The sequence below is a fragment of the Perissodus microlepis genome, chromosome 7 (genome assembly GCF_051167445.1).
Source record: "Perissodus microlepis isolate ML-2025 ecotype Zambia chromosome 7, ASM5116744v1, whole genome shotgun sequence".
Classification (NCBI taxonomy): domain Eukaryota; kingdom Metazoa; phylum Chordata; class Actinopteri; order Cichliformes; family Cichlidae; genus Perissodus; species Perissodus microlepis.
Window position 1 is genome coordinate 39,005,053 of NC_140467.1, and position 26,696 is coordinate 39,031,748.

Here is a 26,696-nt window from a genome sequence, read left to right on the forward strand (position 1 = left end):
AATTAAATCACTTTCCCTAAATATCAGGGGCTAGTTGGCTTCAATCAATATGCAGATTTTGTGTATTCAATATTGCACATGATGTCTGACTACGTTTTTTCCCCAGAAGAGACTCATTATGAGAAAGGTTTAGATCAGAGCAGACAACGGACAGCAGATGAGAAAGGCTGGTTAATGTAATAAACTCTGTTACTCCCTGAGGCAAAAAAGATCTGTGTGTCCTTTTAGTGTCTCTGGCCTTCATTTGAAGCTCAGTAATCCTCTCTCTCTTTCTCTTTACATCTCTCTGTTTCTGTAAAATAATTGTCTCTTTTTTATCTTTCACACCACCACTTTTCAGCCTCCTGTTTCTGCTCCATTACACTGCTCTGTATTCACTACTGATCACTCTGTTCCCATCACTTCTTTCTTGGCTTCTCATATCTCATACATGCGCACTTATCTTTCCGCTGCCACTACTGATGTGTCAGCAAACAAAAATAAGATGAGACGCCGTAAAGTCAGCTGGGATCTGGAAGGAAAGGGCGACGGGAGTGGGGAACAGTTTCAGAATAAATTAGGCTTCTTTGTCTGATTATATTTCCTTTGAAAAAAAATGAGGTTTTTAGTCTATGTGACATTATCATGTTTAGATCAATGCGCATATTGCCTCCAACACGTCTGCACCATGCAATGATTTCGAGTCATGATAAAGAGAAGCACTAACTCATAGAAAACAATTATACTGGGGATGAAAAACCAGATTATGAATATCGTATTATTGCATTCTGTTAAGCTAAGGAATGGTTTACATTGCATTTAAAGTCTGTGTGCACTGCATTTCATGTAAAAATGTTTATACTATGTTTTTACTAATGTCTGTACCTTCTTAAAAATATCAATCTACCAAAACTAAATGATGAAGACATTTTGGCTCTGGATTTATCTTTTTCAGAAGCCCTGCAGCATGTCCCAAACAATAAAGCTCCAACTTTGCTGCTGGTTCAGGGCACATCTGCTTGCTGACACCTTGAAAGTAGAGGGTGAGTGTGTGTGCATGTGTTTTTATGTCTCTCTGTGTGTCATTAGTGGGTGGATGAGAGTGAGTGAATGAGCAAAGGGTCTGTATGAGTGTATGTGTGCATGGCTGGGTCTGGGGCTTGCTGAGTCTTCATCCCTGTGGGACATGGTCACCACTCCCTGAGATGCAGGTCCTTGTTGGTTCTCAACTCGTACCAGGGTGGCTGGCCTCTAGTAAGGTTGACTGCCCATTTGCTATTGTCCTCTGGGACTCTCACCCTTTGGCCGTGGACACCCCATCTGGGGCCTCCCTCTTTCTCCTGCTTGGATGGATGCTGCAGGTGTTGCCAAAATGTGTTGCCTTGGGTCTTTGGTACACTTGGGGGCTGTGGATGGCGTGGTTGTCCTGGTTCCATATGCCTCTGGTTCTTGGGGGCCGTTATTGCAGCTTCCCACCCTCATTATCAAGTACATTTGTGACAAAGACGTATGCTCAGACTCTCTCTTGCACTCTCTCCCTCTCACACACACATTCATTACAAGAAGATTGTTTATTCATGTGTCTGTGTATTTTCAAATGTTTGTGTTCCAGGCGCTATATGTTTGCTCTTTCTTACAGGTGTAGCAGCTGGAGGTACTTTGTGCATTTCTTTTTGTACTGTATCCTTTTATTATATTTCCCCCTATTTCCCTTACATATATTTTCATAGTGGAACAAGGGCAAAATTATTAGTAAATACCTTTAGTATAAGGCAGTAATGACACAATGATGAGCACAGTCTAACTCAGTAGCTGATAAAATCTTAAATATGAATCAAAAAGCACGGCTGGATTAAGCTTGCAGGTCAAACAAAACATTCTATTTGGTCTAGCCATTTTAGCTCGCCTCTCTTTAAGGACATCATCACTTTAGGCCAACTCTCCTCTCATTGGCTGCCCTTTGTTGATAAAAGGTTTGATCAGCATTGAGAGCATACTGAAGCCTTTTGGCCTCGCAGGGATTAATTGTACAGAAGATGACTTTATTATACAAAACTTTGTCCATTACTAACACGGGCATTTACCAATGTAAGACTATATAATAAAAAATCACAAAAGGCTTTAAATGTGTTTCCCTCCACCAGCTTTTCTCACGGGGTAAGCACACAAAAGCCTGTGTGGAAGCACAATGAATGAAAGATTATAGAAAAATGAGTTTTGTACTTCACTACAGTGGAAAAGTTAATTAAAGCAGAAATGCAATGGAAAACAGCCCTGCATCTCACAATAGACTTTTTCTTTTGAGTGACATCTGTTTGTTCTGCACCCTGCACCCACAATTTCACTGTACATGTACAGTGACAATCAAGGACTATTCTATTCTATTCTATTCTAGTCTAGTCTTTATGAATATATGAGAATATTTTCAGTTTTCTACATCAGTGCAACTTTTAAGATTTGACATGTAGTCTTTTAATCATGTCATTGTCTTGCATCATCGTCTAATGTTGCTGTGATTTAATGACCTGTGACTATAGGGAATTTCATTCCCTGGATGGGAAATTAAACTAGATCATATTAATATCAATAAATCAAATGAATAAATTTGTTCTACTGTTGGCATGGGATCTGTTTTTGAGTTATATCATACTTGAAGTATTTAAAGTAATGCAATATTTGCTGAACAATGACTGTTACAACAACAAGTGACAATGAGGGAAAGGCTGTATAACTGGCACAGTACTGACTGTGTTAAAGTTAGCTAATGTTAGTCACATTGAGCTACCAGAGTAAGCAAAACTGGAGCATCAAGCCCCAGAGTGTAGTGAAGTGAGAAAGATTGTTTTATTGATTGTGAATTTAAATTTTCTGTTACTCAACGAGGATTGTTTTACTTCTTCTTTCTAAAGTTCCATATAGTGTCACTTAGACTTCAAATGCTCACGCAGTGATCCTGTGATTCGGGGCCCCTAAGGGTGTGGGGCTCCAAGGCAGTAGCCCACTTTTGCCTGTCTGTTTGCTAATCCAGCTTTGAGGGGGGAAGAGGACTGTACTAAGATGTGGAATTAAACTCCAACAAAACTGATGTTACTTAGTGCACTTTTATTAAATTCTGCTACTGAATCAGAAGCAGAAGCTTTCACAGACTGGCCACTCTGACACACATCACCTTGTTTGCAAATGTGTATACACACACACACACACACACACAGAGAGAGAGAGAGAGAGAGAGAGAGAGAGAAATGGATAAAAGCCAAATTCACCTTGACGTGACCACTCCAAGCAGCCATCTCATTCTCTGCTTGTATAAATATTTCAACACGGCAGACTCTCAAAGTGTACTAATCTCCACTGCTTTCAGTTTAGAAAAATGAATGCAATAAAAAGTCACACTGCTATCCTTAATATGATAGCAAACTACCTCTTGTCTGATCAAAACGTAAAAAGCCAGCAGCTTTAGGGTGAATTGGATAATTGGAAGAGAGGCTGGACTACGAGGTAGGAAACGAGAGAAAGAAGTGGAGGGAATAAGAGGTGAAACCATTTAGATTCAGAGGCGGATCAACATAGAGAATATTGTGGCACATATGGATCTCATACAGTCTTTCTCATCCACAGATATGTCCTAATATGTCCTCTAGTCTTGAGGATTTGTTAGGGACTGAGTAAGGAGAATTTTACAGAGGGACACATAAAGAAGGACTTTTCTCAGGACAGTTGTGGGATTCTAAGATAAGATAAGATAAGATAAGATAAGATAAGATAAGATAAGATAAGATAAGATAAGATAAGATAACCTTTATTACTTCCACATGAGGGAAATTTGTTTTGTTACAGCAGAAAGTAGACAGTGCAAAGTTACATAGAAAAATTAGAAAAACACTGGAATAAGATAAGAAAAAGATACTGTACACAACTGTACACAATAGAACAGAATAAAATGAAATAAAATACTATATACAATAGAATAAAATAGAATAGAATAAAATAAAATACAAATGCTATATCAATTGAGTATAATACAACGATGATAGAAAAGAGTGGAGTTTAATGAATGCTTTGTTCCCGACAGAGGAACGGTTTGTTTTTCCAACTTGGCTGAACCATGGGGATAGGACACGTGTAATTTTTTAAATTATCTTTATAGATTTGGCTGCAGCATAAGCGTATAGCATGAATGATTAACTGCGGTCACTGTAAGTGGGAATCTTAATTAATCTCCTCCCCTGAATGTGGCAGGAGCTTCAGGGTCCCAGTGTACCTAGTGAAGGTTACTTTTCGCCACCTCCTCACCATGCTCTTGTCAGCTGTTAGGGTTTTTTTTGTTGGGTTTTTTTTTTTTGGACAAGTGATAATGCAACTAATTTTATATCCAGTGCAGTTGTGTATCAGTGCATGTTTGTAAGTGGGCTTCAGAAATTTTGGTGACATATTTTAACAGAGGAGCTTTGCATGCCTGGAAGTCCCGCCAAACACCTCACGCACGTCAACTTGGAAGTCGAAAATCAACAGCATGTTGTCTCTCTCTTTTAAATCCCCCCTTCTCTCTAAGCACCCACAGCCAATCTGAGCCTGTGACTAAAGCGCCATCTCCCAGACTGTACACTCCAGGCTGCATTTAGTAGTCTCTGGGTGTGCAGGCACTGAGCCACCTCTGGATTTAAAGCGCAGTTTACTCGTTTCCGCGCAGTTCCGGACATCGCTCTGAAAGAATCAGCAAACGTACGGAAATCCAACAGCTACCAATACTCTTTGTGACCACTTATCTGCAGAGACTTTGTGGCTTTCTGCTGCTTAGTCGCATTTTTTAAGCGAGAACGTTCACATGCGGATCATACTGTGAATAGGAAGAAGGGGGAAAATCCGGCGGAACCTGGAGTAGCACAACAACAAATATCTGACCTCGACCTCCCTGGACGGTACTGAACTGGCTGTTGAAATAGAGATGGCGAGATTTCGCATCACCCCGTCTCCTCCTCCAACACACATGCTGCCGAGGCTGATGATGATGTTTGCGTAGGAGTGTTTTATTTTGCGGACAGCTTCGGTTAACCAGTAGGAACCGTTCAAACAACTCCAGACAATCGGTGGATGGAATTGTGTGCTGCTGCCTGCCTGCTTCAAAAGCATCTTCCACAGATCACATCATACCATTGTTACCGGAGTGCTTTTCAGTGGTCTCTCTGCAAGTCCGGAACTGGAAAGAAAATGTTTTGCATGGCAACGCTGTGCGTGGAGAAGTAGTCTTCAGTACAAAGAATACGAATGTTAAAGGTGGACATTTTTTGTTTGTTTGTTTGCAAAGGGCGTATCTGCTAGTTTTTAATTATCAACTAAAGAGGAACCAGGCCCGGTGGGTTTTATTTTGACCTGAGTCGAACTCCAGCTCCACTTTGATCGCAGGCACTTCAGCGTTTAGTTCATATCTTTACCGACATTGGAGGCTTTTTTTCTCGGCGTGTTCACCGGTGTCATTATTCGTCACTGAGGTTGACAGACTACAGCCTGCCGAGGTCGGGACCTGAGCCCCAAGGAGCCACCCCTACCCTCAATGTGACCCGGCGAATTCCTCTTATCTCTGAAGGTAATGCTTTACCCTTGAAGGAAGAAAGATTGTGTTGTACCACGATGTTTCCTTTGTGTTTCTTTATCGACTGTGATTATCAAGTCATGCATGCTGTTTTTGTTTTAGACATGGAGAAACGATAGATAGATAGATAGATAGATAGATAGATAGATAGATAGATAGATAGATAGATAGATAGATAGATAGATAGATAGATAGATTCTAATTTCAGCACCACGGAGAGAGGCAGATACTTTCCATATGTTAGGTTGGGAGAAGTCTACTGTTTTCCACATTTCAAAACTTGAAAGTTGTTTACATGCACTGTGTACATGTGGAGTGTTTTTCAAAATCTTTAAGTAATTTAACACAGAGAGATAGCCTGTATGTACAGACACAGTATAAAGGGTAAAGGCAGAGGGCAGCTTCAGTGCTTTGTATAAAACACATGCTGGCTGGCTGGTTTGCCACAAGCTGACAAAACAGCATGGCTTGTGAGCCACAGCTACTGTCACCAACTGTTAGCTATGGTCATATCCAAACTGTTGTATGCAGATATTTTTAGGCTTGGTGCAAATGGATCTCCAGCAGCATAAAAGCCCCGCATTGCTAAAATATCTCACTACATGGAGTTAAAATGACAAAATTCCTTAGGGAATGGCGCACATGACGCAACCCACCCTCTAGTGATTGTTTTGGAAACACTATGGTGCCTGTAGTAGCAATTAGCCAGCTAAAATGTCAACTAACCAGTGAATTTGGGCAAGCTTTAACAGTATTTTGGTCTAATAATAGAAATTATTTTACTATTTTTAAAACTTTTTAAAATCAATTTCATTCCATATTTTCTTTCATGTTTTGCTGTTAAGTGGATGGTTGGAGAGATCACAGGAGTGTAAGGAAAAGTTATTCATTCTTATGTTAAGCTCTATTGGATGCTTTAACTACCCACGAAGCAATAGTCACTGTTCTCTACTGTCTTGCTATAGCCGCAGAATTAACTTGAAGTCACTGCTTATGTGTTCCCCTGTGTTTGTTTACTTGAGCTCATATTTCAAAATGTCTTACTTTCACCTGCACTTGCTGCACTTCGGCTTTGCTATAACAGGGTGGTTGGACACTTACTTAGAGTTTTAACTTGCAGACCTTCCCTACATGGCAGTTCACTGGTACTTCTGTGAATCTGAGACTGTTACTGTCACATGTTACAATATTACTTTAAGCTAGTCAGTTTCTTACAAGAAAAAAATATATAGATTGAGGGCCTGAAACAATCAACAATAAGGTGGGGCTTGTGTTCCCATAGCGACCTCCTCAATGACCCTCAGATTAACCTTGGCCCCCAGGGAGATGTGTTATACTCCAGCATGTGTGTGCACACACAAACACACATTCAAACACACTGAAGTCCCCCTCTGAGCATAAGAGACTTGTCTGTCTGCTGCTGCTCTACAAGCCTCATAGTTTTCACAGCAGCAGCAAGATGAGGAGGACAGAGGGAGCTGAAGGACAAGCAGGATGAGTAGGATGGAAAAGCAAATTTCAAAGACAAACAGGTGCTGAAAAAAGATGAGGAAAGGTGTAGAGAGAAGAGCATATAGAATACAGAGCAAAAGGAATGGAGAAGCAGAGAAGAAGGAGGAGGGAAGGCTTGAATAGACAAGTGTGAATGCAGTTACAGAGGCACGTCTACTTTTTCGTGGGCTTTTTCAAGTGTATTCACATATCAGCTTAATTACTGTTAAAATGCATTATATTAGGAAAGGGAATCATTATGGCTATGCTTTGGCTGACATGGAGAGGGGGATTGGAGTGGATGGGTTGAGGCTGGGGGAAGGGAATATTGCTGTTCACTGATCATGTTAAACAGTCACCACCCGTTCCGCCCTTCCTCCATGCATCACTCGTCCCCTCCCCCTCAGCATCACATTCTGCTCTCCCCTTTCAGCTACACCCTGACATGCTCACACATCCCACTCAGGCACAGATGTGTTCCAACACAGAGCCACGGTGTGGCCAACACACATTCAGCCACAGGCACATACGTGCATGCGGGCTGTTGGTCAGCTGGACTCATCCCTGTGAGTGATTTGTAAAAAACTGAAGCTCATTCAAAAGAGAAGACGAAATGTGAGGGAGGTGTGGAAAGAGAACATGAAAAGGGTGTGGAGAAATTAAAAAAAAAATCCTGTGCTTCTTTTATGACAATCCCTGTTTATTATATTTGTGCATGCCTTTGGAGAGTCATAACTTACTGTTCTTCCATACAAGGGTGCTGCAGTGGTTAGCACTTTTATTTCACAGCAAGAGGGATCTGGGTTTGAATCTGCTGGTCATCTGAAGAGGTTACATTGAAGAGGACGTGATGTCCTCTCACTTTTAGCCGTATTTAAACACACATGATTATCTTTTTATTCATGTTTTTTCAAAGACCGAAGAGGCACCTTTCACCTTTGACTTTTGAATCAAGTCTCAGTGTTGCTTAGATATCTGGCAAAATCATCTTCAGCGAGGTTTAGAAGGCAGCAATCATGGTCTGAATGCACTGCTGTGCCAAACACATTTGCTTTGCCAAAAGGCAAAGCAAATGTGTTTGCCAATTTCTCCTTTACCATATGCCTCATTTATATAGGCACAGGCATAGGCACAAAGCCAGAAATGACAGGTGGAAGAAAAAAGAGAAAGAAACGGGAAAAAAAAGGAAAGCGAAAGAGAATGAGTAAAATAAAAAGGGGGAACATATGAGAAAAGATATAAATAAAGGACAAGCACAAATAATTAACCAAGTTTTTACTGTGTGTAAATATAAGTATATATGTATAAATTATTAATGTGGCATTCTTACACAAAAACCCAGTAGCATCTAGGGAGCATCACTACATTTACTTCACAAATGTGTCAATTTCTTAGATAGTCAGACAAGTTGTAAACAAACAGTTGTTTACCTAAAACAAATTCCAGTATATTATATCTACAAACTCGTAAACCCCAGTTAAGTAGGTTTTGTAGGCAAGATCATAGTTGATACTGGCAGCAGTTGTTCAGAGATACTTCTATTACTGTCTTCAGTTTGAAAACCTAAAAGGGAACGATAACAAAGGAAAAATGGGGAATCTCCCTGATAATTTACCAGCTAAAAATCAGTGTTGATGACTCAGCTGGAAGACCCGAGCTACAAAAATAAGATCCATTCTGTAAAGAGACTAAATTTTTCAACTGTTGCGCAAGTGGCCTGTCTATGCCCTTCAGCACTGTATGTATATTACATAAGAAACCTAATGGTAAGCGGCACATTGCTCAGACTAAGTTTACAATTTGCATTGCATCTGTAATCTACAGTATTCATTGCAAGGACGCCTCGGGGCGTTCTCATTACAGGCTTCATGGTCCAAAGCTCTTTCCCAAGCCTCTACGCTCATCACTGGAGCATGCAAGCATTGCTGTTAATGTTAAATCTGAAACTAAAAAGTTCCAAATGTCTGCACACTCCTTTGGAAATTGATGACACGAAAAGGAAAGACAAGCAAGCTCAGCAATGTCGTGAATTGCGTTACCATAAAAGTTATTAAACAAGACAAAAGTAGACATTAGAAGAGAGTATCTTATTCATAAATCTTGTTCTTTCTTTCCAATGTGTTGTATTGTATTACTCTTTTTTTTAAATTATTCTGTGCTTCATTTTGATCTGCTTGGAGATTTACATACAGAGAGTGAACTGGGTGAAGTCAATTCAGGTACAGTCAGGTTGAAACTTTTAGCAGTAAACCCCCCACTCAAAAAATGAAATAGGCGATGCTAAAATGTCACTCTGTAATAGCCCCATCGCCATAGTAACTGGAGACCCATTCATACTTTTAGACACACTGCTTCTGGAGCGCTGACCATTAGCACTAACAATCAAGCCATCACCAGTCTTAAGCTTAGCACATTTCCTTCAACCGTCCATCTTTACGTTCCACTATACGTGGGCATTCGTCTCAGCCTCTGACAGCGCCCTATGCAACCTTTGTATGTCTCTTCTTTGTTTTCTGCTTATTTCTGTATTTCAACACCCTCCTTTTGCTTGTGCCTTTTCCCCGAAATTACTGCTTCTGCTAATTTCTCCATTCCTTCACACTGTTTCTCCATCAAATACTCAACCTTCTTTTTGTTTTAAATAGTTTACTTGTACATGACTGCTGCTGTGTCAACATGGACCTGTAGATATTTTAAGGAACCTAGATGCAGACAAAGACAACATATTAAGTATAATACAGGATATAATTGAGCAGTTGATGCTTTAGGGTTTGAACCTGCTGGATATTACCTAATTGAGTTGCATGTCAGAAACACAAAAGTGGTTAGCGGTCAGACATTAAACAGTTCTTTTTGTGGCAGTTTTTGTCAGTTACACTCAGTACACAATGCACAGCTTTGCCTTTAACAGCTGAACATAAACTCCATGTCTCAACATTGTTCAGAGTTCTCCTTTCTGTCATGCAGCACATGACTTGAGATGGTTACCATTAGGTATGTTCTCACTACCGGACTGCTAGCTGAAGCAAGGGATGCAGGCATGGCACAAAATGACTATTGCCTAGCTGTGAATTTACTTTGGTGCATGGATTTTTGAAGTAGGGAGCTGGAAGGTTGATCCAGCTGCTTAAGACATTTGCATTCTCACATGCACCTCTGTGACGTAATTTTTAGAAAAGATCAATGCTGCAGTAGATGCATAAAAAAAGCTCAAGTTTTATTTTTTAATGAAAGAAGCTTGATGCTACAATCACACAGATGTGAGCAGTATATTGTTTCTAAAGCGGCATGTTCAGGAGGAAGAAAAAGCAGAGGAACTTTGTGTCAATGCAAAATATTCATGTGAGTCGCAGTTTAATTTTTGTGTGACTGTGTATATTTTTGTGTGTATCTGGTGGATATGAGCCCCCATAGGGCATTTTTTCCCCCCATTTGCCACAGCTGTGTGATGAATTCACCCATGCTTCAGATGTGTAGTAACTAGCGATCCTCCCGAGAATTTTCCGAGTTACGTAACTTCTTGTAAATGTGGTTGTTTGACAGACTCAGAATGTGCAAAGTGTTGCACAGCAGGATCTATCCATCACCATGTCAGCTGCAGTGTATTTGCCTGTAAATGGCACTATTGTTCAAAGTGATGCTTAAAACAGGCCACACCACTGCAAGGCAGTGTATACCAGCTGAGCACAGAGTAGAGAGGGAGACAAAGGGAGCATGGTAAATGGAAGGAAAAGCTAAAGAGTCAAAGAATGGGCATAAGCAAAGAGACACAGAAGGAGCAGGGGGACAGAAATAGTGGAAAGCAAAAAAAAGGAAAGAGGAGTAATGGGGATGGGGATATAAACTAATGAAGGAGAAGAGCTGACCTTAGAGAAAGCTTCCTGGTAAGCACAGAAAATAAAAATGTATACACAGCCCAGTTTAGCCTATTTAAAGTTGAGCTACAACCCAGTCACTGTGAAGACATGCACTAATAACAAAAACATTGGAACACTAGCAGGGGATTACTGGGCCTTCTTTCAACACCGATTCTCTTCTCTTCTACTCACAAACCATATGTTGGCATCAACAGCAACAGCTGGGGTTTTGGAGAACTTAGCGCTATGATGATCAGAGTATGGTATTATAATATGAATTGACCTTCATTACCTCTTGTTTCACTACATTTACCGTGGTATCTGGCTAGATGTGTGTGAATGTGTGTGTCCCTCAGACGCTGCATGGTACATTTAATGCATACATTTAGATGAAATATCAGATGAAATATCTATTATCCAGTGTGAGGACATTGCGATCGGGTTGCCTGTCCTTGACTGAAGAAAAGTTGAGGACTCAGACTGTAAAAACAACTTCCCTCCCTCCCTCCTCTCACACAAGGACCACACAGATGACTGTTTTTGAATTTAAGAGAGTACCTTTTAGAGAAAAGAGGGAAAAAATACATGGAAAGTGTTGCGTGGGCTGTTGAAAAGATTTCAAAGAGAGGAGATTTATGCTGGTAAAAGTGAAGCGTTTCAGGTTGCTTCAACTTCAGTTAAAGCCAAAAGTACTGCAATGCCACAAAAACTATACGCTCATATAATCCTACTTGTGTCACTCATGCTTTCAGGACGCAGACCTTGGACTGATCAATGTGGGCATGTGCTTTTGTTCACCACACGCTTCTTTTTGACAAACTGACAACCTGTCACATACTGGGCGTAAACATGCAAGAAAACCTTACACAGCATGGGGTTTGCATGCACTGCACCTAACAAAACTGAAGCCCAAACTTACGATTACCTCTGAGCTGTGAAGGGACTTCAAGCAGAAAGTTTGAACCATTTCCAACAGATTGGAAATGGTTGTTTGACATCACGGCTTATGTGTTAGTGCATACGTGTCAGTAGACGGCCTCTCTGAGACGCACGGATGCATTTCTCACCAGCCAACCAGAACTAACTAACCGGCTCCCAGGTCAAGAGCTAAAATTCAGTGAATCATGCTGTGTGCTCAGGAAGACATAGCAGAGTAGGATAAAATTCTCACTGCCGAGTGTCAAGGAGCAAAGGTCATTTAATAGCTTCCTAGCTAATTGAGGGAAATGAAAATGGAATTATATGTATTTAAAGGCATAATAACCTGAACAGACTACGTAGCCTTGAGGAAGGTTTGTGTGTGTGTGTGTGTGTGTGTGTGCATATATGCATGTTAATTATGCTAGAATGAATTATGACTATTGAATGTTTTGTATGAAAGTATTAACCTATTATAGGGGCAGACTGGGGCGGATCATCACCTGGTAATGTTTTATACAGCTGTTTTATACTCATGTCCTAACAGAGCTCTGTGTGTTACAGCAAACTGTCTCTGTTGTCATTGCAATTTCCCAGTGGTTAGATTTTGAGTGACACTGAACTTACAAGCCAGCGGTCTTATTTACAATAAATATCTTAGATTTATACATAAACTAATTTTTAAGATTGTTCCTGTCAGTCAGGAATCATCATAGATAATATGCATAAAAAATCTATTTCGATTAGTCATGGATCAAGACAGAATGGTCAAAAAGAAAATAACTGAATCTATAAAACTAGCACCCTCTTTTTAATTCAAAGCAGGTTGCACCTTGCAATTAACATCTTTAATTGTCAATTCCTCTCACATTGTTAATAAAGCATGTGCAAAGTTCACTGCAGACTTTAAAGCATTTCAACTTGTAATATCACTGCATGATGAGCTGGAGAATTTAATTTAAGATCAAAGCAAGGTTTTATACATAACTACTAACTATGCATAACTACAAAGAGTCAAAATTGATTGTAAGCCATTTTTATGAATTAGGAGTAAACCAGAAGCAGTGTAACCAACAAGTGACCCAAATTGAATAGGCATCTATATGTGCACCCCGCCTCGATTAAGGGGCTTTGCTTGGTGCTAAGACTTTAACCCTTCTCTCCACACATACGTACTCCATACATTCTCTTGACAGGAACTTAAAGCTTTCTAACTTGCGGGACTAACAACTGCTTTTCAATTCATCAGCTATGATTTCAACCGACTGTAAGATCTGTTAGTCGACTTCAGCTCTCTGTGGCATCAAGATTACAGCCTGTCATTCACAGACAAGCGGTATTATTTTCACAGCGGAGGGTAGAACAGGGTAGGGCTGTGGGGAGGAGTAGGAAGTGCAGTGGCAGGCTGACAAAATGTGATTGTATGCAATTATTTTAAAATGATTTGAAAATGAAAGCTAATTTCCTTTAATATGAGAGGGCAGAACAATAAACTGACAGATAGATAGATGTCGTACTTTTTTGTCCCATTTTTATCCACATAGAAAAGGGAAACTATAGCTTTTACACTGTTCAAGACCCTTGAACACCCTGCTGAGAAGTGTGGGGAATAAGTGTGTCTGCCTCTATCTTTCAGTATTGCGTGCACTTTAACTTCTGTGCTTCTTCCACACTGACGTGATTAAGACACTTTACCTGAGCAACTCACAAGAGAACACCTATAATGAAATCACTAGAACTAATGGCTTCCTCCTGTGGATTGTAAATGTAAAAGGACATCATCAGTGAGATTTGTATCTAACAGGTAAATAGCCTGTTTATAGCTTCATCAGAAGAAAAAGTGATATTATTTATTCCATTTGAGAAGTTTGTTGTTTTCAGCATAGGGATATGCAAACATTTTGGCATCCTTTTTTTTTTTTTATTATTATTCGTCATTATCTATAGTGGATTTCTCCAAACACTGAGACAAAATCTAGCATTTTCTTGTTGATAAATGCTGAAGTGGATGGTGCTGCTTTGAAAACACTTGGAGTAATATATGCTCACAGGACATTGCTTAGTAGGGCTGGGTGAACATTTGGCTGCACAACTGACTTAATTCTTCATAAAAAAGATTCAACAAGGTGTTGAAAATATTCCTCTGAGAATTTGGTCAATATTTGCATGATAGCATTACACAGTCGTTGCACATTTGTCAGCTGTCAAATTCCAAAGGGGCCCTACTGGATTGAGATCTTGTGACTGTGGAGGCCATTTGAGTACACTGAACTCATTGTCATGTTCAAGAAACCACCTCAAGATGTGATTTATTGCTTTGTGGTATGATAAAAGTGGTTTAGCATGGTTCTACGTGTTGTGCATTCAGAGATGCTCTTCTGCATAACTTTGTTATTTGAGTTATTGTTGCCTCTCTATTAGCTCAAAGCAGTCTGGCCATTCTCCTCTGACCTCTGGCATCAACAAGACATTTTCTCCCAGAGAACTGCTTCTGAAATATTCAGACCAGCCTGCCTGGTACCAACAACCGAACCATGTTGAAAGTCATTTAAAATCACTTTCCCCCCTTCTGATGTTCTGATGTTCAGTTTGAAGTTTTGGAGTCTTGACCATGACTACATGCCTGAATGCACTGAGTTGCTGCCATATGACTGACTGTTTAGATATCTGCCTTAGCAAGCAGTTGAACAGATGTGCATAATTACTATCATACTAGTATTATAATATCAGGATATTGTACCATGACATTGCCAAATATATACTCCTAAAATAAATTGGGACTGCTGTTAAAAAACAAATAGTCAACGTCTAAAAATGCTATTAGCAAGGAAGGAAAGTCATGCTCCATTACTTTAGTCCTTGCACAACACATTTAAAGTTATAGGAGTACCTTCTACCTCAGTTTGCAATTTGAACTGGAAGAACAACTAAGCAAGGTCATTTAGATAGATGAGACACATTTAGCAAGCTGTATAATTAAATGGAGAGACCCCCAGGTCACTGTTAAGTCCTTAAAATGTCCTCATGGTGCTATATTCACACAAGCCAAGAGCCATTTTTATGATATATCATTCATAGAGGGGCACTAATTACAGACATGTTGCCTAGGTAATGCTAGGACACACAGGATGGATGAAAACGATTGCTGTCTACCAAAGAAAAAAGCACCTCAGTTATCCTGAGCTTTACCTCAGGATAGGTGTGTGTTGTCATTATTCTTGAAGGTGGATGCAGGGACACAAATGCTGGCAAAAGATATTTTGTGCACCAGGTGATATTTTATGCGGGTATAGACTGAGTCAGGGACAAAGAGTTGAGTAATGCCAGTCAGGGTCAGTGCCACCCGAGAGGATAATGTAGAGCAGGTTCATTTAACAAGGCTAAAGGAAAAAAGTAGAAGCCATTTAAAAAAAGAAAGAAAGAAAGAAAGAAAAAGAAAAAAGAGTGCATTTCAAACTCATATTAGGAAAAGTGGATGTGAATTTTTTAACATTTATGTCACTGCCTGCATGTGCTTTAACATGTTAAACAAACTAGAAACTTAAGTTGTAGTTTTTCATGTAGTTTTTAATGAATTTTTAAAATTTAATTCAATATTTCAAATTTGATTGCCACATTGAATTTTATGATTATTGCTCAAAAAATCTGGCTTTGATTGCAACAATCTACACAGTCATGCAGAAGTTAACCTTGGAAGCGTAGGAATAAGGTTCATCGATCGCCATAGATAAAAGATTAATGCAACACTCATAGATTCGAGAGAATCACTGCATTCCTATAACACTGATGGACTGATACTGAGCATTACTAATCCAGATAAACATTACCCACAGTTCAGTCAGAGTATATATTTTGCTAATACAAGTAGTCTTCAGTTTCAGCTGACATGTTAACTTGTTGCAGTTGGGTTTTTTTTGTTTGGGAGGGGGGTATGCAGTACAAGACTTTCCTTTTTAAAATTGATAGAGAAAGCAGTGGGGGACACAGACAATCTGGCTGTGTCAGTAATTCAAAAATAAACCGGGTAGCATCTGCAGCACTTTCTCACAAATTTACATCCAGGACAGAATTTTTGAGAAGAGGGTATGGACTGGTGACCCCACCTTTACCCCTTTGTCAAATGGAAAGGCCCTAGCCCCAATGTGACTCTAAATTTTAAACATGATAAAGAAAATGTATAACAAGTAATTATCTATTTTGATTATGCAAACAATTTTTGGAGATGATGTATCTGAATTTCAGGAGCAGGACCACGCCTCCAAACACACTTCATCTATATAGGTTCACCCAGTTCTGCAAGCTGTCATTCTCGTTTACGTGCCCCACCCTCCCTCCTCTTTTCAATTCTTTAACTTCTTCACTTCTATTTAGTACATGGAGATCTGCCAGGCTCGGGAGCCGTCGCCAGTCCCCTTCGAGGCCTTCCCCAAACTGCAGCTCAATTCATGTCCAAGCATTCACCTTTACCTACTAAAACGCTGTCAAACCTAAAACGAGGACGTGGGCCCAGCTAGTGAAACATGATTTATATGCAAAATCTACATACAGTTCAAAGAGATTTCACATCTATCTATCAATAAGTGCTGCTCTATGGTGGTAAAACACTGTATAATAGGAAGAAATAAGGACTGTCTGGCATCCTTCAAATCTGATCCAGTGGAAGCACGGAGCTCTCGCATCTCTCACACACATCTACACCAGGAGGAGTCGTGATCTGAGAGACAGACACGAGTTACGCAAGCGAGGGGACATGTTAGCATGAAAACACAAAAAGATTAAGATGAAAGATGAAAAAACTCAGGGAGTACAGATGTCATGGAAAAAACAAATGCCAACAAACACAGGTTCCTGTTCTCTTTTCTCATTTTTCCTTCCATCCTTACCTTTGCCACATGAGCAGAGCAGTCGAGGACAAGACTCGTTTTGACAAAATGAGAAATCCTTGATTCAAAGCTTTCATTTTAAAGTAACACAATGTGCTGTCCACTTCTACATTTCTCTCTATTTCACTTTTTGATATCATGACATCATTACAAGCATTACTTTTGATTAAGTTCACAGTGTGGTCGGCAGAAATTTTGACTGTGGAATCATCTGAAATTACTAATTAAAGTTATGAATGCAAAAGGAACACATTTTCTCTGTGTGTGTCATGCCCGTTAGATCACAGGTTTCAAAGAAACGTTTGCAAATGATACACCTATGCATCCCCACTCTCCTGTAAAGCTTCTCTCTCTTTGAGATGCACTTCAGGAATTGAGTTTCTGACCTCATTTTCCAGGTCACAGGCAGGAGGACAGAAGAGAGGTACACAAATGGAGAAGTAAGGCCACAAGATGTGCTTTTTACAAAATTAATACAGAAACCAAAGCCTCAAAACGAAATGACGAACAAAATGACATAATGTCTTCCAATAAAAGTATACATCCTGCAGGTTGAAATTATGTCATTTATACTAGTTGAATGCTCCCTGATTGCACAGCTTATTAAAGAGCAAGGACTCATTACGGGCCAAAAAACTGTAATCAGACAGAGTTGATGAGGCATTGTTGTTTTCTGCATGTCCCTATATTCATATTTTGGAACTTTGTTACCAGTTAAGATTGTGAAATTGAAAACTGGAGCTACTGGAGCAGAAACTTGAGCACTTCTTTCGCTAAATAATGCATACTTCTCAGGAGGCTTTGGATCTTGTCATTTCCGTAAAGAACCATGTGTAGGTACACTCTGTCGTTGTAAATGTGTGTAAAATCACCCTTTGACAGCTACCATTATAACAGAGCTCTTCCCATTGTTCTCAGGGCATGTTATTGTCTCTTGTGTGTTACTCGAATCCACCACCTACTGCGTACTTCTTCCCCACTGAACTGAAAGCCTGTCAGCAGCCATTATTCCAAGCAAGACCTTTTGCTGTGATCCCTGCCATGTTTCATCGAAGCATGGCATTTTATTCCAAAGCCCTCTGTCTGAGCATGTTAGCTACTACTAAAATTATTGCATGTGAGTGTTTGTGTGTGTTTGTGTGCGAGTGTGCACACGGCTATTCTTCTTTTGCCCCTAACTCTTGTCATTCCTGTGGACGAATACCAGCAAAAGCAGCTGAGTGGACAAGATTGCCTCTCTCCAGTATTTCACTATTTCACAATGGGGTCTGGATTGCGTATATGCACGCGTCTGTGCGCACACGAGCGTGAGTGTGTGTGGTTAAATAATTAACACTGTTTGTCGCCTTGCTGCAACACATCGCTCACACACTGATCTGATTAATGTAGCCCCAGGAGATACACAGCACCAGCCTAGCCTGCAGAATGAGAAATGCTACATGCACGTGTGTGTGTTTTTGTGCACACCATAATAACTTTCATGAAGGAATATCAGTGAGAAAAGTCAGAAATCAGCTCAGTCCACAAGTCATCACTTGAGACAAGACAGAAAAGGATTTGTATGACACCGAGTCAGAATTATGTGCACGCAGTCCTGATCATGCATGTGCTCATTCTTTCTGATAAACCACTTCAATTAAGCAAGCTGCAACTGGCACAACAGTAATGTCTTTTACAAAGGAACTTTTTTGTATATTGCACCTACACATGTAAGGAACATTTGATTTCACATATGGGCTATTAATGACATTTTTCCTTCCTTACTGGTATGTAGCTGTGTGCTGTACAGTAAAGTCTAATGTTGGCAGTCCAGCTAATTTTTCTCTTACGTTGTTCATGCTTATATATGATGTGTGCTGATGTGTGAGGTGTTGCTGAGAATCTCACACAATGTTGAGATGCTGAGGATTGACGATGGGGATCCCGGACCTGGCAGATCCCCCTGGTACCTCTGACAGATGGTGATAAGACATATGACCGCAAGGCAGCTGTTTGGAGTGTGGCTATATGGTTTGATTTTTAAAATTATTCATAAAATATAAACAAGTCCTACAAATAAAAAATAGGACCTATACAGACACTCTAGCATATAGAATAGTTAGTAATATATAAAAGTGGTTGTGACTGTACTTTTGTGATCAGGGCTCCTTGACTTTGGAGCATGCTCTCTGAGCAGATCCCACATGCAGAGTCAGTGGTTTCTTCTTTTTTGACTTACTTGTGTTGTCTCCTTTTAATATTTATTACAGCTTTTATTCATTTTTTCCTTCACTGGTATTTATTTATTTATACTTTTGGAATGTTTTATTTTCTGTTCTTTTCATTTTAAATTTATCTCACTATAACTGGAATTTTATCTCAGTCTTGTTTGAGCTTAATGTTTGGCTTTAAGATTCATTTACATTTAGAGGATGCATTTTTAATTGTCTGTAGACAAGTGTTATTTTCTAAAACAAACAAAAAAAACAACTAACTTTCTAGTATTTTATTTTAAAATTTAAATGTAATTTTGATCATTTCCTTTTGAAACCTGTTTTTGTAGGCCGTGTACTGCTCTATGTCACCATCTGCTGGTGAAACAAAAAAGACACTAGTCAAGGTTTTCAGATTGAAAATTGATATTAAGGTCTAAAAGCCCAACACTGATGATCTGGTCTCATGCTGAGTTTGCACTGAAGGGATTCAGACTGCTGAGTATAAGCAGCACTAATTATTAGGTGCTTGAGAATCTGTGTTGGTTACTTAAATGAGGCCACACAGGTCTACACACATACTGGGATCATCTGTTACGCGATGTTGTCTTCAGTCGTCCTTAAATCTAATTCCACCTTTATAAAGCTGTGCCCTGAGGTCTTAAAAGGATGCAGGTAAATGCTGCAGACTAAATAATACTCATTTATACTGCCCCAGCACCCTAAACATATAACTTTTTAATTCATGTGCCCATCTTTTTATTATTATCATCATTATTATTATATATTTATTATTTAAGAAGTCTTTAACTTTAATAATAACTGATTATTAAAGACCAGCATATCATATTTTAGGCAGAAACTATTTTTTGTCAGAGCAACATTGGCTTTCATCTTCATATTGTCCATGAACATCCAGGATATTGCCCACAGATTCTGGAGAAAGATGATAAATATTTAACTTTGTTGACTTGCTATTCATTCAGCTTATCTATTGCTTGAAGCTGGAAGGTGGCAGACAATTGGTCTTTAAAACAGCTGCTTGCAATCATCCAAAAGAGCCCCTGCAGTAAGAGTGGCCCGGAAAAAAGTAAGGTTGCAGGTTATAAAATCAAATAAAACAGGGTATATTTTTACAGTATTTTACAATAATAACAAAATGTTAGTTTAGCTTTAAGCTCATCAATAAATAAATAAAACTCAAACATTTCAAGGTCTGATAGTCTGCACGCAAATCATTAAACTACTAGGCTTAGCCTAGCCACTGTCATTGTTCTGTCACTTTTCTTATGCACTCTACTAAATAAAGGTGCAAAACACTGATACACAAACGTTGCTTAGCGCCACCTGAACATCCTGTTCTCTTATTCTCCTGGCAACCATATTGCCATCGAATCACCACGTTTCCCTATCAATTAAACTAGAAGCCTTTAAGGCCAAAACGCTCTGTTCTTTCTTGTCCTCCATATTGATTTGGTTGGTGCACTGTGCGCCTGCAGATTGAATTAGAGTCCAGCTGAATTGAAGCTTGAGTGAGGAGAAGCTGTGCTGTGTTTGTCGATAGGGCTGGTAGCTACCATAGAGACATCTATTCTGACTTTATAAAGCATCTCACATCATGCTGAGAGATTATTTTATACAGTCTACGGTTTAAACAGTTTCACTTAAATCTAATGACTGTGTGAGAAGGTCACTGTGTCAGGTGTCATACTAAATACCAAATGCCCAGTGACACACAGCTGACAGTAAACTTAATGTGAGTAAGCTGATGGATGCTCAGCATTGCTCACATCATGTTATAAAAGCAGAAGTCAGGGTAAACTGGATACTGCAAGATTTGGTGGCAGTCCTGTTTATTTTTAGTATTTCTTTTTTAGTGTTTGCCCATGTCACATTTAAGTTAGATCTTGACAACATAGACCTATACTGCAGTGTGCTTGTTGCTGTTAATGGCTTGCACCAATGAGTCATAGCTTAGCAACAAGCCTGCTGGCCTATTTTTGGTTTCAAGCAATTATCCACAATAGTGTGTTGGTGCGGTTCTATGACACTTCCAGATTGCGGCTATAATGAAGGGAAAAGGTCTGTGCCCACATCTGATAAGTGCCTTCAAGGTTTTTCAAAAATATTACATATCACTGAGATTGAATAATAACATATGAATTATACACCACTGTGTGATTACGTTCACTATTTTAGCTTCTTAAATGGAACCACGGAGCTAATGGACCTGTCTTCTTATGATATTCTGTAGAATTCACGCTGCATAATTTCCACCTTGATGTGAAATGTAAACCAAGAAATTTCAGCCAACAAGTATCGATCAAAAATACTCCAATCTGACTTGTGGCTTGGAAGCTGTGAATCACATAAAAGAAGCACTGTAATATGTTATAACTTAATAAATCCACTTTCAAATTTCCTGGGTTTGCATTTGCATTTCTCTTTGCTATGACCTTTGACTTAATATCAGAATTCACAGGTCACGGCTGTTTACTTGCAACAGTCCTGCTGATTGATCTTTTGACGATCTGCTTTGCACACCACCTCACATTATATTGTTTTTGGAGGGGTTCCTATCAGTTCTTTGTTGAACCACAGCAGGATGAAGAATATCTCGGTGAGCTTGACTGCAAATTTTACTTACCGCATCATTTCTCCAAACTGACTGCACCCTGTTGTTGTTGCATCTCTCCTCATCTGTCTGTGCAACCGTTTACCTCGTTCCTCTCGACATTTCTGCAATTCATCCTTTTTTTCCATCCTCCCGCTGAACAGACTCTCCCCCTCACTCACACACTTCTTTTTTTTGGTGTGTGTTTCAGTCTGAGATGCTGTCTATATTATAAGCAGCACTTGTGGGATGATTCTATTACATGTCTCCTAGCTGCTGGATAATTCAATAAGCACCACTGAGATGACACACAGTTATAATCTACTTAATGAAGCTACTGAACTGATGAATTGTGTGCCTTTTTGCTCCTTCATTTCACCCCCTACCCTCCTCTATGCTCCAACTCTTTCCACCCACCACCACCACCCCCTGTCTCTTCCTTTCTTCCCCTCCTTCCCTCCTCTTCCTCTTTGCAGGGTGTTGATGGAGAGCAATTCGAATGACAGCCGGGACTGTGGTCATCACTGGTGGAATTCTAGCTTCGGTTATATTACTCCTTATCATCGCAGTACTGTGCTACTGTAGGCTGCAGGTGAGACTTCATCATCTGTTTTGTTCATTCTATTTACTTTTTGCAGAACTGCAGGTAAGAGATTGTACTTTGAGTTGAGTAATTATGCTGCTGTAAAACTATGCTAATGCATTATCAATTGTATCTGATTCTAGTGGAAACGGAAAACCAATTGAGAGCAAGGTTTTCAAAAAAAAATTAAATTACACAACTGATCATTCAAAACATAAAACGGACAGAGGACAAAGACCCCCGGCTCTGTCAGCCCAGGATTAGAAACTCATTACAATTATTGTGAGTTCATCACAATTTGAACAATCTCATTTCATTTTTTGTTACCAAACAAATCGTATGAAAAACAGGAAAGGAATCTTAGCAATCACCTAAAGTAGTTTTCAGCGGTCTGTAGGTGAGCTAAAAATCTACCTAACGTTGTTGGCTGCTGACACACATCAATACTGGCATTCATTTCCACACCTGTGCAACTGAGCAAGATGTGGACAGCAGGCAGAATGGCAAAGATTTCAGTAGTGAACCTCAGCCTTGGAGTACAGTATGTGTTGGGACACGTCTTTCTTTTCTCCCTTCAGAAAGTAGAGACTGTCATTTTTGGCACAGTAACAACCATGCCTCATTTTAGCAAGGTAATAAACAAGGCCAAGTGTTTGCCATATGTACTGACTTGGACATCTTTAAGCACTGGTTGATGAGTTGCTGCTGAGGTAGTTGTCTTTCCCGTCTCTGCTGAGGAGCTGTTAAAGTGAAGGTTGAGCTCTTGGATGCCTCCCTAACAATCAACTCGAGGAGGATACCTGGTGGTTCCACACTTCTTTCATATCACAATTATTAAGGCCTAAGCTTTATAAATGGTTTTACACATTTGCTCCTTGTCTCACAGAGAATTCCTCAGTTTTCTCGATTTTCATGCTAACATTCAGCATTACCTGTGGGAGTTTGCCACAGGTAGACTTCCCTCAGGTTCTAATTTATCTGAACCGGTTTTGTCGTGCAGTAGCAAAATCATTTTAATTAAAAATATGTTTTCATTTCTCTCTTTAAAAGAAAATAGCCCCCAAAATCATTGTTATTAAGTGTGAATTAGTTAAATTCATATTACGTGTACAAAAAGTGAAGGGGCCTATGAATAGTAACTTAGTGTGTGTGCTGTGGGAGTGAAAAGATGAATAAGAAGCAAGGTTTAAAGCTTCTCAGATAAAAGCACTACATAAATGCAGTCCATTTACCGTGATCCTCTGGGAACCCAGGTAACATAGCTAGAAGGGAAACTGTAAGATCCTTTCCTGACAACATTTCTCTGGATCAAAAGTAATCCCCAAATTACAGCAGATATTAGATGGCAAGATGCCAGGAATTAATTTGAAAGCTAGGTCATACCACAACCATAATACCTCAGCTGAAAACTGGAGTCTGTTTACAACACAAGAGAACCCCTCAAGAGATAATTGAGTGATCATTGAGACAGCTCTTTCTCATGCACATTTGACATCATTTGGTACTTTTTCTTCTTTCTTCTCTCGTCACCACTTTTTTCATCTTTGCCCATCTCCCACTTTTGTCCCTCTGTTTCTATCAGTATTATTGCTGCAAGAAGGAAGAGTCTGAGTCGGAGGAGGAGGAGCCAGACTTTGCCGTTACATCTCACCTCCCGCCGGTTCACTCCAATCACAACATTGTGGCGGCTACAGCCGCCGCCTCCTCCATCCCAAATGGCCCTGCCCTTTTTTCCACCCCTCCAATGGCCAGGAAACTGACACGATCGCAGACCTTCTGCCCATCCTGTACACACTATGAGATGCCTTTCTACCTCCAGCCACCTCAGCCGCAGCTCCACCACCAACCAGATGGGTTGAGGAACGGAGGGGACCGGATCAGCTATCGCAGTGTCCAGCAGCAGGATCTGGACCTGCCAGTGCCTGTAAACATTTCAAACTATCGTAAACCAAACCTTGCCCGTTCAGTTACCATGAGGGACATGTTCACACGCAGCTGTAGCATCAGCACTGATGTTTAGCTGGGTAAGGTTTAACTCAGTTTAAGCTGATTCTTACATTCATCTGAATGGCCTGGGCTGGACTGGGCTTGAGTGAGACTGTGTTTTTGTCGTCTTAACCTGTGTAGTCCGATCTAGTCTGGTCTCATTCTACCAGTCACCTTTTGCAGAATGGAGGACTCAGCTGGCTCTCAGGACAGTTTTTCAAAGGTACTATGCTCAGGTCCTCACACTTGGGCCAAGACAAAGTGTTTAAAATGTTAAATTACCAACAACATAAACTTGTTTTGAATCCTTTTTGTTTTTTAAAGATTAATTAATTTCTTTTATGATCTGATAAAGTCTGTGTTGCCCTACTTCCTCTGGGCTCCTCTACCGTGGCCTGTAGGATAGGCAGATTCATGATGTGTCAAAATGATGTTCAGTAGGGATTTCTCTCTTCCAGAGCTGCTACAAACAGAATATGATTAGGAAAAGTCCAGTGTTTCCCTCTCTTATGATGGGATTATCTGTCTGGTCCTCCATCCACAGATTATAGAGGTTATGAAATATCACTCACAGCCAGTGGAGGAGGGAGCGGGTTGTTGTGTTTAGCTGCCACCCCGCAGACCTTTTCGACAGACGTAACTTATGCCATAACATTTTAAGACGTAAAGGGCTCACAGAAGATTTCCCTCATCCTTTCATAGAGTCGCATAGTTTGACGAAAGGCTGGTTTCTTGGAGCATCAAAACACAGTGTATATAAAGTATTTTACACTTCAGAAGAGAAAAATCTCTGCATTGTTGCAGGCAGTGTGAACTAGGTGCCAAAAAGGTTTTTGATCTTCATTTGTGTGCATATATGTGAGGATACCGGCAAGCGTATGTGTGTGTGTGTGTGTGTGTGTGTGTGTGTGTGTGTGTGTGTGTGTGTGTGTGTGTGTGTGTGTGTGTGTGTGTGTCTCAATTAATTGTTAACAAGTTTTATTCCATCCAGTTATACACAACAGGTCATCCATGTGTACAATGAACCCAGAGGTGGGCTGCAATAACATTTTATTGTAAGGGGTGAAGCGATTATATTATTTCTTTAACCTAAATTTATCTTAATGCAAATAATGACCCAAACAGATTAAATAACAAAGAAAATGGATTTGCAACTATTTTGTACCTGTTTATTTTACTAATTAATGCTATAACACTGACTCAGTCAGAAACGCAAAACATTTTTACAGCAACACTGTAAGCTTCCAATGTGAACCCGATTATAGTTCTTCACTGAAGTTAGTGAACGTTCACTACATTCTTTGTGTTCTGTCTGATTTATTGATGTATGGATTCCTGGGCTAAAGATTCACCTTTAAAGGCACATCTATAAATATTTAAGAGGCCATAACATACACTGTAGTCTCTCCCCTTTCTCCATTCATTGGACTGAGGAATATATGCTCATGCTCCAAGGTACTCAGTGTTCCTTCTTGGGATTGTTTTTATTTTCTGCGCTTGGCTGACTGGCCTGGCTGGAGGGCTAATTTTCTGACTGGAGGAGCAGTTGGTGACTTTTATGGACAGAGAACACACTAATAATAAGTTAAATCATTTACTGCTTGAATTCAAAAGAGGAAATGCCCGTGGTTGTGGGAGGGACTTGAAGTTGATTGGATTGTTCTTTCTGGACCCACCTACCACTCTCTTGCAAATGGATGGTAAATGCTGTTGTACTTCTTCTCCCTTTTTCTGTCTTTTTTTTTAATTACTCATTTGTTTTTTCCAAACTGTGAAACAATGAGTAATTTGGGTTTTTTTAAAGTTTTTTTTCCTTTGTAAAATGTGCTTTCCTGCAAATACACTAAGCCACAGTACACACGTTTGTAAATCTAACTTTGCGAGGACATTCATTTACGTTCCCCGGTCCCTCATCCTAACTGTCACAACTAGCTGCCAAATCCTTACCTGTGTAATCTGAACCTCATTCGACTCATAACCTTAAAGCCAAGTTAAAAAAACAAGTTAAAGTTGAAAAAGCGATGAGGGGCACAAATGTCGTCCATCCCAGTACTCTCTTAATTTTAAACTTGTCCTCACAAAGATAACCATATAAGTACACTCACACATGCAGACATGCAGACACACACAATAGTTCTCAATGTTCTTATTTTTTAATCTAAAACTATGTGACAGTTGCACAGGAAATTTAGTGCCATAAGGAAGTATAGAAGAAATTTATTATTATTATTATTATTATTATTATTATTATTATTATTATTATTATTATTATTACTACAAGTGTACAAGTGTATATTGAAATGCAGTGTTGCTTTTACCTTGAAGTATTTGAATTACTTGCTTTATTTTATGATTCAGCTGGTTTTTCAGACTCGGTACAGTACTGCAGAAAATGTTTCTGTTCTTGTTTCTAATATATAACTGACAGACACATTGTTGCTAATAAAACAGTATGAAAATCTTCCTTTTTCTCATTCTCATTCATCTTCTAGATGAGTCACAAACCTCAGGGGTCATTTACCTCAGTCATATTTGTGCATGAAGATGCTTGCGTCGGTGAACTTTTATACAAAATTGAGGCTTTTCAGAAAAAGATTTCTTTA

At 39.6% G+C, this 26,696-nt stretch overlaps 1 protein-coding gene across 1 annotated transcript; it reads left to right on the forward strand.

Annotated features, from left to right (window-relative positions):
* The first annotated feature begins 4,506 nt into the window (after positions 1 to 4,506).
* Positions 4,507 to 26,557, forward strand: LOC146383609 (protein FAM163B-like). The gene is made up of 3 exons (XM_084934960.1): positions 4,507 to 5,563; positions 22,001 to 22,116; positions 23,690 to 26,557. The coding sequence occupies exons 2-3, from the start codon at positions 22,024 to 22,026 to the stop codon at positions 24,125 to 24,127; spliced, it is 531 nt and encodes a 176-aa protein (XP_084791086.1). The 5' UTR covers positions 4,507 to 5,563; positions 22,001 to 22,023; the 3' UTR covers positions 24,128 to 26,557.
* Positions 26,558 to 26,696: the final 139 nt, after the last annotated feature.

What these genes read in the sequence shown, in the direction of transcription:
- LOC146383609 (XM_084934960.1), top strand. Translation starts at nt 22,024, where the DNA reads ATGACAGCCGGGACTGTGGTCATCACTGGTGGAATTCTAGCTTCGGTT. An exon ending in TGTGCTACTGTAGGCTGCAG is followed by an intron (nt 22,117 to 23,689) that starts GTGAGACTTCAT and finishes TGTTTCTATCAG; the next exon opens with TATTATTGCTGCAAGAAGGA.